Genomic DNA, 17,107 nt, shown 5'->3' with positions numbered 1-17,107 from the left:
TGAGTTGATCTCGAGCCATGGAGACCCTGTAGATGAGGCATCTTCAAGACTCCCTATGCTCCACTGCTCTACTCAGGTCCTGCAAATTCATACCCATGACCTCCTTGATAGAATCCATCCATCTAGCATGTGGCCTTCCTTTCTGTCTGCTTCTCTCCGCTTTTCCTAGCATTATTGTATTTTCCAGTGAGTCATGCCTCATGATGTGGCCAAAGTAAAACAGCCTCAGTCTTGTCATCTTGGCTTCCAGAGAGATTTCTGGTTTGATCTGCTCTACGGCCCATTTGTTTGACTTCTTGGCAGTCCATGGTAATCTCAGCACTCTTCTGCAGCACCATGTCTCAAATGAATTAATTCTCTTTCTTTCTGCTTCCTTAACTGTCCAGTTCTCACATCCATACATAGTAATAGGGAATACAATGGCTGATTCTAACTTTTGTGCTCAGTTGTGTGTCTTCCCCATTCTTGATTTCTTGACTGCAGTCCCCAGTCTGATCAGTATTTGATCCCAGCTATGAAAATTCTTTTACTGTTTCTATTTTCTCATTGTCTAGGTTGAATCCATGTAAATTTTCTATGATCATTATTTTTGTTTTCTTTATGTTCATCAATAAGCCTGCCTTTGCACTTTCCTCCTTGATCTTCCCTAGTAGTTGTTCCAAGTCTGTGATGTTTTCGGCTAGTAGTATGGTGTCGTCTTTGTATCTTAGATTGTTGATATTCCTTCCTCCTATTTTCACTCCTTCCCCTTCTGTGTCCAATCCTGCTTTTCCTATAATACGTTCTGCATACAAGTTGAACAGATAGAGTGAGGGGATGTAGCATTGTCTGACACCTTTGCCAATTGGGAACCCTTCTGTTTCTCCATGTTCTGTCCTGACAGTGGCCTCCTGTCTTGAGTAAAGATTCCTCATTAGGACTATCAGATATGTTAGCACTCCCATTTTTTTAAGGGTGCTCCATAGTCTTTTGTGATCTATGCTGTCAAAAGCCTTGCTGTAGTCTGTAAAGCACATGCTGATCTTCTTTTGGAATTCTTTGGTGCATTCCAGTATCCACTGTATGTTTGCAATGTGATCCCTAGTGCCTCTTCCTTTCCTGAATCCTGCTTATACCTCTGGGATTTCTCTCTCCATGTATGGTTGGAGTCTATGTTGCAGAATTTTGAGCATGATTTTGCTCACATGATAGATTAGAACTATGGTTCTAATCTCCTTTTTGTGTGAATGAGGATGTATATTGATTATTTCCAATCTGTTGGCCATTATTTTGTTTTTCATATCTGTTGACATAAGTTGGTTAGCACTGGTGTTGATTCTGTTAGTGTGTGTTATACTGAAACAGTTTGATTGGAATATCATCTCTTCCTGGTGTTACTTGAGAGTAAGTGTTCTCAAATGTGGTAGGTTTACTTCTCAGTGGGGAGGAGATTCTGTAAGAAGCGCACTATTCTGAACCAAACCAAGGGTCCAGCATTCTGCTCATACAATGGCCAACTAGATGCCTGGATGAAACTGCATGAACTGGGGGAAAATCATAGCTCAGTAGTAGTATTTGTGTTCTGCATTCAAAAGTTCCCAAGTTATCAGTTTCAGTTTCTGGCATTTGCAGGTATGGTACATACTCATGTACATTGGTACCATGGTATCCACTGGGGTTTGTTTCTATGAGCTTCCATGGATACCAAAATCTGTGGATGCTCAGGTGCCATTACAGTGCGCCTGCGTCATACACAGATGCCTTTTACGCGGCTTTCAGCTTACGCTGAAAGCCATGCAATGGAAGTTTTGATGATGCACTGCGCCATGCCGTGCATCATGCACAAGCTCCATTATTTTCAATGAGGCTCGAGCATATGCGCTATTTGCCGGAACGGATCCCCTGTGTAAGGCAAGGGCGCATTGTATATATAATGGCATAATAAAATGGCATCCCTTATATAAAATGGCAAAAGCAAGATTTGCTTTTGGGAATATCTGTCTGCCTATATCTAGGTAGGTAAGTGAAGGTTTCCCCTTTAACAAACTTATCAAGTCGTGTCCGACTGTAGGAGGCAGTGCTCAACTCCATTACTAAGTTGAAAAGCCAGCATTGTTCGAAGACAACTCCGGTGGTCATGTGACCAGCATGACTGCATGGAACACTGTTACCAAAGTGGTACCTATTTATCTATTTGCGTTTTTACATGCTTTCAAACTGCTAGGTTGGTAGAAGCTGGGCCTAGTGACAGGAGCTCACTCTGTTACACAGCACATGGGCCTCGAACTGCTTACCTGCTGATCTGCAACCTCACATATAAGTTGAAGGAGGTTTTGGGGCCAAAATTCTGGATTTTGACATGACCCGTATATACATTGGGCATATAACAAAAGATGCAAAGGAAAACAATGACAAAGAACCTAAAAAATGTTGCAGCCATAACTGTTTGTGCTCATCCTAAAGTCTGGATCATTTACTATGGTAAATGATGGCTGTGTGATGTGTGGAGGAGGTAGCCAGGTGTGGGTTGCACTAGGCCTTTATGTTTAATATGAGAACATAGCCTGATTTTAATCCAGAAAAGCTGACAAACATACACAAATGTCTTTTTCAAATCCTTCAAACCCCAGTGCCTTATTGCTGGAATAGCTTGGCTGGAATCCCATTCTCTGAGTAGAGTGGCAAAAGGTGAGAGCTTAGTTCATCCAAGGAAAACCTGAAGGAAGCACCAACCCTCTCTACTCTCTTGGTGTTTCTTTGAGGAGAAGCACCAAAGAGCCATTCCTGCCACCATTTTCCTGCTCAGGCATTCAAAAAGGCTAGAAGCACCGTGGCAGCGGAGATAGTAAAGGGATTGGTGCTTCTTTGTTCTCCTACTCAGGGAAGGGGATGTTTTTTGTTTGTTTGTTTGTTTTCTAATAAGAGTTAAGGTATAGTATTTACGATGACCCATGGATAAGTTGATCCATTTTTTGGGGGTTGATTTTTTGAATAAAATTTCTAGACTTGCATGCTGTATTTATAGCATGCAAAGGGATCTTGTAGCACTTTTGAGAGAAGTTGGTAGCATGCGGTTTTGTAGACTTGAGCCTGCTTCCTCAGATGCATTTCTCAGATGGTCATGCTACCAATTTTTTTCAGTTAATCTCAAAAGTGCTACAAGATCCCTTTGCATACTGATTTTTCAGATTAATATGGCTATGTCTTTGAATTCTACCACCATGAGTATATACAGTAACATATTGAAACTCTGGAGCAGCATTGTCAGTCAGTATAGACAGCCGTGAAGTAGATGGAACAATGACTTGATCTGATAGAAGGGGACTATCTTTCCTGTTTGTCTGCTGTACAGTATTTTCCCTGCAGAGTACATTTACTGAATCACACCAATTGTCTTCCATCATCAGGAGTTCTTTTATAAAAAAGAAGTGATTTTAATGTTTTGCAACCTTTGCAACTACTATTGATCCAGTGCCCACTATCATAGGCTTCAGATCAGCTATAAAGAATCTTGTGCATCATCTTCCTTGTTTCTCTTTGCTAACAGTCTGAGTTCATGTCTTGCTTTAGTCATCTGGAACAGTTGTAGGCAGGTGAGTGTAAGATAAAAATGCAGGATGTTATTGCCCAGAACTAATAATTTGGAACTGGTGTGTTGCACCTAAAACCTTAGTGCTTGTGGTGCCTAAAATCTGGAAGAATCTGAATTACACAGCTGAGAGGCAGTCACTTTTTCATGGCCTCATTTCCCCCTCCATAAATGGTAATATTAGAGAATACAAAAGTGCAGCCTTGGCAGGGAATGGGTGAAGTCCAGGTACTGCTTGAAATAACTGCTTTTCTTTCTCCTTCCTCTCTACCAAATTTAAGACCTGTATAAAGGAACTATATTATGCAGAGACCACAGGAGATAGGTAGTTGGGGCTAAAGAGCACACCAGTATTCAATTTTTAGCAGACAGCTCAAAGCTGTTTCATTTTTTTAACTTGCAGGTGAGGTCCACACCCTTGTAGACAAAGTTTAAAATTACCCTCCAGCCATTTTAAACTGAAACTGAACCCATTTGTTGGTAAGGGCTCCATTGTTGCTAATGGAGCATGTCACCTCCTCTTTTAATAACCTCTGTCAAGGGACGGTGACAACTTCAGGTAAAAAGCCAGTAGCTGTGGCAGAGAAGAGTTAAACATCTCCTGCCTATGTGTCAGGCCTGATCTGGATTGGATTACTTGCGAGTAAAAAGGAAAATAATTTTTGGATGCATACCAACAGTTTAACACAGCATATAGAATGGGAGGAAGTAGGTATAAGAATAGGTGCAGCGATAGTTAAATGGTACATGCATACAGAGCTGCATGGGAAAAGAGAGTTGTTGGCTACAGAACTCACAGGAAGTGACAGGCACAGATAGATGAATTATGGATTTGCTTGTGAAAAATAGTCACAGCAGGTAGTGAGTGTGACACACATGGCTGCGGATCTGTTTCAGTATTTGCATTTCTCTGCTCCTAAGTCACAGCTGCTTGGTGAATTTAGGAATGTCCATGATGTCTGATAGAGTGGAGATGGTCCACCTGCAGTGGTGAGTAGCAGCTGTTACAGAAGGATGGGTTAATTTGGGCACTGAGAATTCCCAAAGATTCTATTTTGGGAAGCAGGAATTTGGAAGAGGGGAAAAAAAAAACCAAGAAGAAGAAATCTGGCTTGGTGCTCTCACATTTAGCGCTTGTTAAAATCATATATTGCCATTCTTCTTTCTCTTCTCCCCTCCTCCCCTTGCCCTTAATCTTCTCTGGCCATTAAAACAAGAGCATGTTTTATGGTCAATCCCATGGCTCTTTATAGAGATCCTCTCTCTTTTCTTTATTGACCCCCTGAGATTCAAGCTGACGCTCTCTGAGTGTAATTTTGCTCGCCCAATCTCCTTCCGATGGATGTGATTTTCAGAATGCTCTGGAAAGCCTGACAGGAGACAGGGACCAAAGTCCTGAGATCTTGAAGCATTAGCAGGCTAGATATGATCTTTTGGATTTCTTACAGGATGTGGTAGAAGCCAAGAGATTGAGGGAACTGGGGATAGGGTAAGGATGTGGCCAGTGGCTGCTATGCTCGGGCTAACATTTTGGAAGATTTAGGCATCTTATATTGTTTCAGGGGCTATCCTTGGAAGCTGGAAGATTCCGGCTTCACATAATGTGAGCAGAGGAGATAGGATGGTTGCCTTTCCTTTAGTTAGTTTAAAAATATCTCACAGAAATTTTGAAATGTTGGCACCAGAGTGAAATGCCTATGTTAAACAAGTATTTTTTTAAGAGAAAAGTAATAGAAAAATATAAATTGTGGAATCATGTTACACTGACCAATGATGCAAAAAAAAAAAAATGTTAAAAGTATATATGTTTTTAAAGATGTGGTGGAGGGATTTTTTTTTTGTAAAAATAATAACTGAAACAATATAAATACAGCACATCAGAACTTGGGAAACTATTGTAAGCTCCTGGAGAAGAAAATCCATTTGTGTTTTTTTTAAACTTATCCAGTTTTAAGATTATAACTTTTTTACCATAATTGAGTTTGGAGGTTAATGATAGTTAATATTACATTTGTTCCTTTCCAGTTAATTGTGTGAATCACCATGGGCCTCAGTTTTGTTAGGAAGGTGGGGCATAACTCAGATAGATAAATACATCTCCTATGCTTCTTGAGAAGGAAGTCTTTTGTCACATCGCTCCTTTAGAGTGTACACCACTGACCAGGTCCACTTTATTTTATTCTATTTTATGTACAGTGCTGTGCAAACTTACAGTGCTTTATAAATAAAGTTTAATAATAATAATAATAATAATGATAATGATAATGATCATAATTTTTAAGTTCCATTTTTGGACTACATCTCTCAGAATTCCCCAGCCAGAATGGCTACTGGAAATTGTAACAGAAAAAAATTTCATTCTTCAGACTCAGTGAGTTAATGCCTTCCTGTTACCCCTAATGTGTCCCTAAATGAAGGAGACAAATTGTGCCCACCCTGGAGTTGATACTATTTCTCCCCCTTTCCATTGAGAGAGAGGGTAATTTTAACAGGTTGGCTGAGGTGTAGGGGTTGGGGAATCTCTACCATCTTCTTCCTTGGATGGCGTGAGTCTGTGAAGACTCCATAACCAGCAGATCCTCAGTCGTAGGGTGCATCCATACAGCAGAAATAATCCAGTTTGATATCACTTTAACTGCCATGGTTCAGTGCTGTGGAATTCTGGGAATTGTAGTTGTGGTACCAGAACACTGACAGAGAAGGCTAAATGTCTCACAAAATTACAGTTCCCAGAATTTCATAGAATTGAGCCATGGCAATTAAAGGGGTGTCAAACTGGATTATTTCTGCAATATGGATGCAGCGGTAGGTTTTCCATCGTTACAGGACTCATCTGCTAAATATTTTTTAAACGTAGTGGCACACAATTTTTTTTGAAGTTAACTCCTTAGCTTGATAGTTTCATAAACTCTGTTAAATTCTTGTGAGATAATCATTCCTGCCTCTTTTGTTTTCTTTGCTGCTGCTGTTCGTTTTCAGTCCATTTGTATACTACATAGCATTTTAAGCATAATGGGTTGATTTAAAATGAGGATGGGGAAAATGCATCCCACAGTCCACATGTAGCCTTTGGTTTATTTTTCTGTACTACTCAGGCCTGCCTCCCTGGAGTGCTAATTTACCTGACACCCCACTCCCAAACTGGCAAAAGCAAAACAAAGCCTGGAAGTAAAATTGGAAGTAGATTTTGGGAGCTGTCTGGGGCTCTTGGGAGTGGTGTGAAAATATGATTGTATGTGGTGCTGTAGGCATCTGGGAGTGAAAAGGAAGTATGCCACAGTTGCCCATTTTTACAAAACACATGCCCAGGATGTGGAGCCTTATTCAGGCACAGGAGATAAATAGCCATACACAGGGCTGATCCCTATAGTTGATAGGCAGTGTGAAGCTTCAAGACTGGCCAAATCTGGTATAAATTTTAGGAACATGGCCTTCTGCCTTTGCCTAGGCAGCCAAGACAATTGCTTTCTTTCCTCATAGAATCGGAGCGTTGGGAAGGACCATGTGTAGGCTACCTAGTCCAGTCTCCTGCCGTGCAGGAATACACAATTGAAGCACTCCTGAAAGATAAGATATCCAAAGATCTTCAAAGATGGACAGTCTACTACTTGGATGGTTCTTTTTTGCAGTACAGTTCCCAGAATTCTCTAGCCATTCAGCTCTGAAATAGATTTTACCCATCCTCTGCACACGCTTGGGGAGGTAACACAACTGCACAACATTGCCTCTAATCCCTATTAAATCCTAAAGACATCCCAGTAGTTCTTCATGATCAAGAATATGCTGCTGATAGGTCCAGTAAGACCTGCGTGATCACATTTCCCCAGACCATCTCCAGTAGTAGATGATCTGTCTCGGCAGCTAATGCTCTTTTCAACCCCTTGGCTGAGTTCTAAACCTACAGATGTATAATTTTGAATGATATAATATTAAACACGTGTTTTATGCAGAACTTTGAAAATGTTATGTTTTTGGACATCGTCTTCCATTATTTGTCAAGAAAGTGTGGCTGCTGGTTGAAGGATTTATGACTCTTGCAATATTTTTTAAAAAAGCTTTTCAGAACTCTGGTTTTATCCACATGCTTATGGATATAAATAAACAAACAAAAAATACCAGTTTTATCTAGGAGCAGCTAGAGTTGATTTGCAACCAGAACCTCATTAGTGTGTCCAGAAATAGTCGAGCAGAAAGAGGCTGCTAATACAGTGGGCCCTTAATATCAGTTGGGGTTGGGTTCCAGGACTATCCTTATGGATACCAAAATCCACAGGTGCTCATATATACAATGGTGTAGTAAAATAGTTTCAGTTTATTCATGACAACCAAATACAGGTGATAGTCATTAAATTACAAAAATAATTAAAACCCTTTAAAACTTCCACAGTCAGTTAGCTCTATAACATATAGAGCAATATGTTTACACTAAAATTACAAAAATATTTCATACAAAAACATCACAATTTTCCATACTCTATTCAAATTAATATAATCTGTTTACTGCAGATTCCCATGCAGGCCTTTATTTTCAAAGTCTAATCTAAGTTTAGCTGCTTTCACAGCAAATCTAGCAGTGTTGAACATGACAGACTTAGTTGTATTACCTAACAAGTAAGTGATTTTGTCCAAGTAATTTTGGTTAGCTACAAGTTCTAAACTTCTCTTCAAAAACTTATCTCTTGGGGTTTTATATATCTTACAATGTAACATATAGTGTATGGTGTTTTCAATATCCCCACTTCCACAAATGCAAATAGGCTGCTCCTTGGGAATCTTTTTATATTTCCCTCCAATATAGTTGGTTTTCGTTGTCTGGAATCGTAGGGCTATAAAAGCCCTATGAAGAAGAGGTTGAGTTATTTCTGATGTGTAGTAAAATAGCATACCTTATACATTGGCAAAACCAAGCTTTGTTTTTTGGATAATTCTTTTGGAAATATTTTCAAGCAACTGATGGTTAAATCCATGAATGCAGAATCTGTGGATACAGAGAGCTGATTGTACAGTCGGCCCTTCTTATACACTGACTTTTTTTTATACATGGATTCAAGCATACACGGTTTGAAAATGTTCAAAAAAAGTATAAATTTCAAATATCAAACCTTGATTTTCCATTTTTTATAAGGGACACTATTTTGTTATGACATATTTAATGGGACTTGAGCATACACAGATTTTGTTATACACGGGGGATCTTGGAACCAAACCCCAGAATATAACAAGGGTCCACTGTACCATGTTTTTTACTGAGTGCAATATTGGCTTTTTGAACCTGGCTGCAACACTTGGATGGTAGCTGATCTCCTTTTCCTGACATGAGAAAGCATTCATGATTGCCATCTCCAAAGGGGCCAGTCAGGGAGGACTGGCAAAGACCTAGCAAGCCCAAGGTTGTATGGATTTTTAGACTCATGCCTCCTGATGACAACTAGCAACAATAAAACTTGAATTCCTAAACTCTACTTTAAATATGTTGCTAGTAGCATCTATCTCCCCCTCCATTTACTCTAAAGGAAACACAGACCCAGTCCAGATCAGGACCCTTTGACATACAGCCTTTTGATTTTAATCTGGATCAGGCCATTTGCATCTGCCATTTAGGTTGATGAAAAGCATTTTCTTAAAGACAACATTTTAACTATCTAAATTATAGACACACAAATCCTTATCCGTTTCCAGATTGTGCTCTTGGTGTCCGTGGGGAATGAAAGCCTTCTTCCACTTCACTTTAGGGTTCAGGTCCATACCAGGTGTGCTATGCTTACTTAGATTTTTAAAAAGGCAGTGAGGGAGACATACACCTGCTTGTTATTTATTTAAAGTAATGCATAATATGTTCCTAAGCAAATGGGACTGGATGGTGTGTTGGACATATCTGGCTCAGATATGCCACAGCTACAGCCGGTTGGGTTGGATGTGAGCCATATTTTTTATCTGTAAAATGAGTTTCCAGAGACTTTTGAAAAGCAATTGAGTCTGTTAGTCTCTGGGGCCAGTCTAAATAGATTTGTTGCTGAAGTTGAGCCGACTTTCTAAAATGCTAAGTATATGGACACTTGGGACAGAACTGTACACTAAGTATACTGTGTAGTGTATGTTTCCTTTTTTTACTTTTATTAATTACATTTGCTGAAGTGGGAGCAATCCATATTAGAAACACAGTGCATAGACTTCTAGCTACCTTCTCACTAGTTAAGATTGCCAGAGTGAAAACTGGAGTGAACTCTTGTCTCTTTAATGGTTGTGTAGAAGAAAGAATTTCATCAGGTCTTACTTGGTTGTGCAACAAGCAACACCTGCTGAGAGTCCCTCTTCTATACAATTGTTAAAGGGATAAGAGCCCTCTCCAGGTTTCAGTCTGGCAATCCTACCTCTACTGTTTGTGTTGGCATGGATGGAAACTTTTGCCTAAGAGTTCTGGCAATATACACGTAGCTCCATGGTCAATTTAGTTCTGATTTTGCTGATGCTGGGGAGATATAAGCCTCTGGTAGTCATTGCTTGTCCTTATATACTTAAAATTAATAAATGTAAAAAGGGAGCTATAGCTGCACACTATGCCTGGAACAAGGAAAATGTTGCTCTCTAGATGTTGGATATTAGATATTGTATCAGCCCAAGACCAGAGCTTTGACACAATGCATGAGAAGAATGACACTGTCTGTCATTTATTATTCTTCAGCTTATGTTGATATTAGTGTTATTTTTCAAACATAATATACCAATATGAACCAGCCATGTATAGTGGTTTGAATGTTGGACTGGGACTCTGGGAGATCAGAATCTGGATCCCTGCTCAATCATGGAAATCCACTGAATACACTTGGGCAAATCACACTTTCTCAGACCACTTATTATTTTATTTCTTGGTTCCTCTTCTTATTTCTCCCTCTCTCCCACAATTCTTACAAGGACTTTACTTTTTATTAGAAGAAAGTTTAGTGGTGAGAATTGGGGTGTGGGTAACCTGGGAATGCAATCATAGAATTGTAAAGTTAAAAAGTATCTGCCTGGGTAAAGGAATCTACAGCTAGAGCATTCTTGACATTTGGCTTTCTTACTTCTCCCTCAAAAGAGAGTCTGTCACCTTCCAAAGTCATCCGTTCCAATGTTGAACACTTCTTACTGTTAGGAAGTTTGTGTTTTGTTAGGAAGTTATTCCACATGGTTAGCTGGAATTTTCTTTTACATTACTTCAAATTATTATTATTATTATTAACCTTTATTTATAAAGCACTGTAAATTTACACAGCGCTGTACATACAATCTTTTAGTTAGACGGTTCCCTGCCCTCAGGCTTACAATCTAAAAAGACACTACACAAAAGGAGAAGGAATGGTTGTGGGGAAGGGGATCAATCTTAACCTCTGGAGTAGCCAAAAAAAAGCTTGCTCCATCTTCCATATAGCAGCCCTTCAGATATTTGAAGACAGCTAGCTAACTTTATCAGATGGTGTATGGGAACATATAATATATAGTAAGTGAAAAACAGGCTCGGAGGATCACTCTGAATGTGTTCCTACTCATCTGTACTGTGAAGTAAGTTTACTTCAATGACATTTACTCCCAGGCAAATGTGTAGAGCAGCCTGTCCTGATCTGGCATCCTCCAGACGTTTTGGATTACAACTTGGATCAGCTCCAGACAGGATGGCTTGTGATCATGGATAATAAAAGTTGTGGTTGAAAGCACCTGAAGAGCACCAGTTTCTGTAGGACTGCAACCTTGCAGAGACCTGTCTGGCTGGATACCTCCAGAGAGAGCCCCTGCATGGTTTCAAAGTTTTTCCTACAAAAGCAAGGGTTGGAAATTTGATAACTTTCCATAAACGAGAGCTTAGCATGCATTAGTTGGCCAGAAAAGCCACCAGGTACTCTTGCAAAAAGCTAATAGCATTTTAGTGAGATCAGCAAGCTTGATCAGATTTATCACTAACTTTACGCCAATATAAACAAGCTACTAAATTGTGCCAAGAGTTAATGACAATTTTCTCAAGAGGAATTTTGCAGATCATTTTGGGCTTTTCTGTTTAGAAGGATCTGCTAAACATTTGCATGCTCCTCTCCCCCTCTTTTGCCAGAAGGAGAGTGGCTGTATGATATTCACTTCTTAATATATATTAAATTCTGGTAATAAAGCAGTGCACATTATAAGACAAAAAAAAAAAAAAAAAAGATGTGGCATGTGAGAATTCCCTTTAGGAAACTAGACAGAGAAATTCACAAAAGTTGAAATTGTTCTTGCTGCTTTCCCATCTAGTCCAAAATGACTAACATAAATAAGTTTGTACAGTCGTCCCTCCTTATTCATGGATTTTTTATCCATGGATTCAAACATACACGGCTTGAATATATTCCAAAAAAATATAAATTCCAAATAGGAAACCTTGATTTTCCATTTTATATAAGAGATACATTTTGTTTGTGCTTCCTGGAGGCCAGAGTTGGGTAGAACGGTACATTCGGGGATCTGCTGGTTGATGGTTGTGTGATATTAACAGCAGCAAATGACTCTCATCTTTCAAAAATTATACTGCTTGAAAGCTTGAATTAACCAAGAGTGGATTTTTATCTAGAAAGGCTGTAAACCTCATTCTGTTCTGGTACCCAAGGACAAATTCTTGGCCTCAGAATTCTGTAATTATATCTATATGTCATTTTTTAAAGTAATTTCCAGACATATAGGTTCTGACAAAAACTCCCAGAGCTCAGAATTGGATCAATATGGATCCTGCAATCTTAAAATCATCCTTCCCCTGCTTTAGAGGCATCCCTTCCAGATAGTAGAGTTTGTTTGGTTTTTTTTTTAGCTCTTTTCTGTGCGAGCAATCCTGTCAAGACAGAATGCTATTTAATGTCTAATGAAACAATGCTTTCCTTCTTCATTTATTTCAGGAGCCGCAAAATTCAGATAAGAAACATTCCTCCACAACTACGATGGGAGGTAAGATATTTCTGAATGTAAAATGTCCTGTTAAAAACTGCATGATGCTTATGAAAACATGGTACTTTGAATTGTGTGAAATTCCTGAGCAAGGAAAAAAAAAACAATTTCACCCATCTTTTCCTCTATATTATATGTATTTCCAGAAAAGACTGTGTGCTAGCTAGCTAGTCCCTTGAACCCTGCTTTCAAACGTTTGCTTTTTTCAGTCTGATCATTGCATCCAAACCATCCCGAAACTTCTGAAAACAGACGAAAATGCTCTCCCAATCCTCTAAAAACCTCCACCAACACCCAAATACCTGTTTTCCAGTTGTATGTCAGCCAAAATGGTTGCCAAAGGTGATGATGAGTCACGTCCAGATGCCATTTTGGTTAATACATGGATGGGAAAAATATTATTTTGGGCCTGGACAGGCAGGTGTGCCCTATACTAAACAGTAAAATATGTAATGGACAGGAAACCTGTTCCTCTCCAGTCCAATCCTCTTGGATTAAAATTTTCATAATCTTGGCCTATGGTAATAGATTATGGGAGATGTAGTTTGAAAACCTGAGTGGGCACCAAGTTACTCACTTCATTACTGGATTCCATGTTGTTTCTCCTCCTTCTACTGTATATCGCATAACTGCCCCAATCCTACCCTCCCACCAATACAAAACAGCCAACAGTTCTATACTTGTTGCTCATTATAGTCCGTATGTCTGCTTAAGGTTAGCTATAAGTCTAGAGGTTTCTAGATAACAAGGGCTGGTGGTCACTAAACAGAGCTTGTGTTTTCATAAAAAGATGAAAGGGAAATCTCCTTGTTTATTGTGATTATATTTGGATAAACCATGTTTCATTTCAGTGGAAACAAGCCTAGGTTCATCTTGGGCTTCTACAGCCTTAGCATGACCTTTCCTTTGCACAGTTGCAAAGAAGTTCAGTAACATTTCATTTTCACTAGACATTCTTAGCCAGTTTAGGAGGCACTGCTCTGAGGATTATGTCCAAACAGTCCAGAAGGGCCGTACTACTTGTTTCACATACTTTGTGGAGTTTGGCCTTGGGACAATAGTCCCTCAATTTTAGCATGACTAAAGTAGATTAAGAAGACGATCTGGACCAGTATGATTAAGTTGGGCGGTGGTGGTACCAGTTGAGAATTTATGGAAATCAATACAATATCATCAACATCAATTAGATGTTAGAGATATATGGGTATATCAAATGTAGAGAGGATGTAAAACAGTGAATATAAGAAGACAAGAGTGAAAATGGAGGGATTTAACTTACATTATGCTTGGTAAAATAAAGAGAAAAATTAGCATGACAGAGTGTTGTAGCTTGAAGAAGTTTAAAAACCCAAACAAGTTTGTATATGATGTCCGGGTTTTTTTTTATCCCAAGAGTATAACATTTGTTAATAACATATACACAAAATGGATTGAATCCTGACTTAGACTGAATGGGCCAAAGAAGTCATTATTAAGTCCAGTTAATTTTGGTTAGTCTACTCTCAAGTGTGATACAGCCTGGATCCAACACACTGTATAATATATCCAGCATGTTTCAACATTAGTATTTCCTCAGAGGCACTGTGTTGTCTCCCTAACAGCAGTAGAAAGCTGTTAGGAGATGTCTTGCCACGGCAGTGGACACCAAGGACCTCATTCTCTCAGAAAGAAACTGTGGTACATTAAACACAAGCAAACTATTATAGCACATATTTTTGAGTCCATAAAACCAAAATGCAAGCACACTACCCCACACTCTTTCTTCTTCACTAGCACATGCTGCTATTAGTGAAATTTGAAAGAAACATTAGAGGGAAATAGAGAAAGAGAAACAGAGTGTGTTAATTCCCTCACAATCTGTTTCTCCTCCATCTCCAAGTACTACATAGCCCATCTGTCTGTCCACCCATCCATCCATTGTTAGATTCTCTCTCTCTCTCTCTCTCTCTCTCTCTCTCTCTCACACACACACACAGAGCCCCTTTGAAAGCATAGATCTGGTTGGATCCACACTTTCAAAGGTATCTCTGCTCAGACAGGAAGGAGGGACCTTGCTTTCCCACCAGGATGATGAATTTTGGAAGTGTGGGTCTAGCTGGATTTGTGCTTTTAAGGCCTCCTTGAAGGGAGCTTCCAAATACTTTTGGAGGGTGGAGACTGTAAGAGCTGCTGTGGATCATGGGTCATAGGTTGCTCACCTCTACTGTTAGGTGCTGTTGTTGGAACAGGACATTCTTTGCCCCCATTTTGAAATGTATTAGACCAGCATTTTTCAATCTGACATCCTCTGGATTTAGCCAGGACCTCGTGAAAGTTGTAGTCCATGCATAGGGAACTTCAGGTTGCAAAAGGCTACATTAGAGCTTTTTTATACAATAGTATGATTTCATGTTCAGATTGTTAAGAAGGAAGTGATATTGGGCAACTTTATATATGAGTGAGACAATGTAATGAGTTACATAAGTAATAAATGGGGTGAGTTGGTGACAATAGGGTTCTTGGATTGAAGATACAGTGCGGCCATGTCAAGCAAGGGCTTGCCATCTGCAGTTTGAGCTTCCATGAACGGGAAACCCTGGCTTTTTTAATGGGTGTGCACGCATGCGATGGCGAGAACAGGGGAGCGCACCCATTGAAAAGAATGGGACTTGAGGTCCTGCGCTTTTTGTTGTTGGGGAGGGGGAATCTGGAATGGATCCCTCCACGGATAACAAGGGCTCACTGTACCTTTTACAATTTTTGTAAATTCAGATGTGATGTGTATAATTCTTCATTGTATGTATGATAGTTAACACAAGCTTTAAAAAGAGATTAGACATTTATAGGTAGAATATTCAGGATTACTAGGGTGGAAGTTTACTGAATTAGAGTGAATGAGTTTGTGAGTAAGCATGCTGACAATAGTTGACTTTTGTTTGTTTTAACTAGATGTTGTAAAATTCAATAATTTAAATTTTTTTTTAACTTGCAGGAATTTTCAGAGTAACACAGTCTCCCTCTTCTTTTCTCCTTCACATATAGGTTCTGGATGGTTTGCTAGCCCAGTATGGTACTGTGGAAAACTGTGAACAAGGTAATATTATAAGAGAAATGTCAGATCATTTAAATAAGTTGGTCTTGGAGCAAAAGGTGGAAATCAAAACAGGATTAGAGATGCAGAAATCAGGTGCTATTCTAATTCAAAGCAGGCTCTGGTTCTATTCAGCCACCTTCCCCATCTTGGAACTGTCTCAATATTGAGGACTACAACATCCATAAGACCACACATCCTGGCAAGGATAATGGGGTTGTGGTTCTAAAATGTGGAGTTGAGCAGGTTGGGGGTATGTGGCTACACATTTACCTGGGACTAGGACCCAACGACTAAGGTTTAATCTGCACTTCTGAAGTAATGCAGTTTGACATCATTTTAACTGTCATGGCTTAATGCTATGAAATTCTAGGATCGGTAGTTTTATGAGATACTTAGCTATCTCTGTCAGAGAGCTCTGGTGCCACAACAAACTACAAATCCCAGGATTCCATAGCATTGAGCCATGGTAGTTAAAGTGATATCAAACTCCATTATTTCTGTTATGCCGATCAGGCAAGTCCCATTGACTTCAGTGGAGCTTGTGGCTTAAGTAGGCATGCATGAGATTATGCAATCTATGGCCTGTTACAGACAGCCAAAATAAAGCTGCTTCGAGTCACAGTGGAGGTATGGTGTTTCAATGATGAATGCATCCTAAGAGTCCAGAAGTCGCACCAAAGCCACGCTCCAGCCTGGAGCATGGCTTTGGTGCAGCTTCTGGACTCTTAGGATGCATTCATCATTGAAACACCATACCTCCACTGTGACTCGAAGCAGCTTTATTTTGGCTGTCTGTAACAGGCCTATGTTACTTCAACATGCTGCCCCTCATATGTCTGTCCCATTCTACCCCATTCCTCAATAATGTCATTTTAAAAGTACATTTTAAAAATTTTTTGGTAAATATTCCTAATTTTATTTTCTCTCCTTTTAAGTTTAAAATCAATGTATTTAATTCATTTTAACAGATAAACACATTTTAACAGATAGGCATTTTAACACATCTGCATGCTAAAATGCATTTGGTACACTTTTGGAGCCAATAACTGTCAGGACATTCAGGAAATGGAAGTTCCAGATAAGTGTAGATCAGCTCAATTTATATTGGAATAAACAGAGATCAAATAATAATGATAGTGATTATGTCAATTTTAGCTAACACATTTTTTCCTTCCTTATATAAGTGAATACGGACAGCGAGACAGCAGTTGTCAATGTCACCTACTCCAACCGGGAACAGACTAGACAGTAAGTTAAAAGTATTGTATAATTTTGCAGTTATATCTTGTTTGGCTTTGGGTGTATTTTGAATCTTGTACAGAACAATAAATTCTTATCTAGTGTAAATATATTTGCTTCTGCTCCTGGCCAGTTTTGTAATTTGTTTTCTGTTGCAAAATTGGTTGCTTATTTATTACCTGTTTTTTAAAGACAGATGATATTCTTCATCTTCCTCCCAGCATGGTGGCAATCTGGTTGCTCAAAGAAGCAAGTGCGATGCTGGACTGAATAGACTTTGCTCT

At 39.3% G+C, this 17,107-nt stretch overlaps 1 protein-coding gene across 7 annotated transcripts in view; it reads left to right on the top strand.

The window, feature by feature from the left end:
• The window catches only part of IGF2BP1 (insulin like growth factor 2 mRNA binding protein 1), a 128,899-nt gene that overhangs the window by 68,670 nt on the left and 43,122 nt on the right, over nt 1-17,107 (top strand). For all 7 annotated transcript variants that reach the window (XR_016281879.1, XM_089531713.1, XM_089531712.1 and 4 more), the window contains 3 exons: nt 12,463-12,511; nt 15,533-15,584; nt 16,769-16,832. Coding sequence is in view for 6 of the 7 variants with exons in the window: in XM_089531713.1 (XP_089387839.1) it covers nt 12,463-12,511; nt 15,533-15,584; nt 16,769-16,832 (165 nt within the window). In the remaining variant the exon portion in view is untranslated. The remainder of the gene's footprint in view (nt 1-12,462; nt 12,512-15,532; nt 15,585-16,768; nt 16,833-17,107) is intronic.

The sequence above is a fragment of the Sceloporus occidentalis genome, unplaced genomic scaffold (genome assembly GCF_023333645.1).
Source record: "Sceloporus occidentalis isolate IW3139 unplaced genomic scaffold, rSceOcc1.0.p SCAF_7, whole genome shotgun sequence".
Classification (NCBI taxonomy): domain Eukaryota; kingdom Metazoa; phylum Chordata; class Lepidosauria; order Squamata; family Phrynosomatidae; genus Sceloporus; species Sceloporus occidentalis.
The sequence above is the reverse complement of the archived record's forward strand: the minus strand, read 5'-3'. Positions and strand labels throughout refer to the sequence as shown.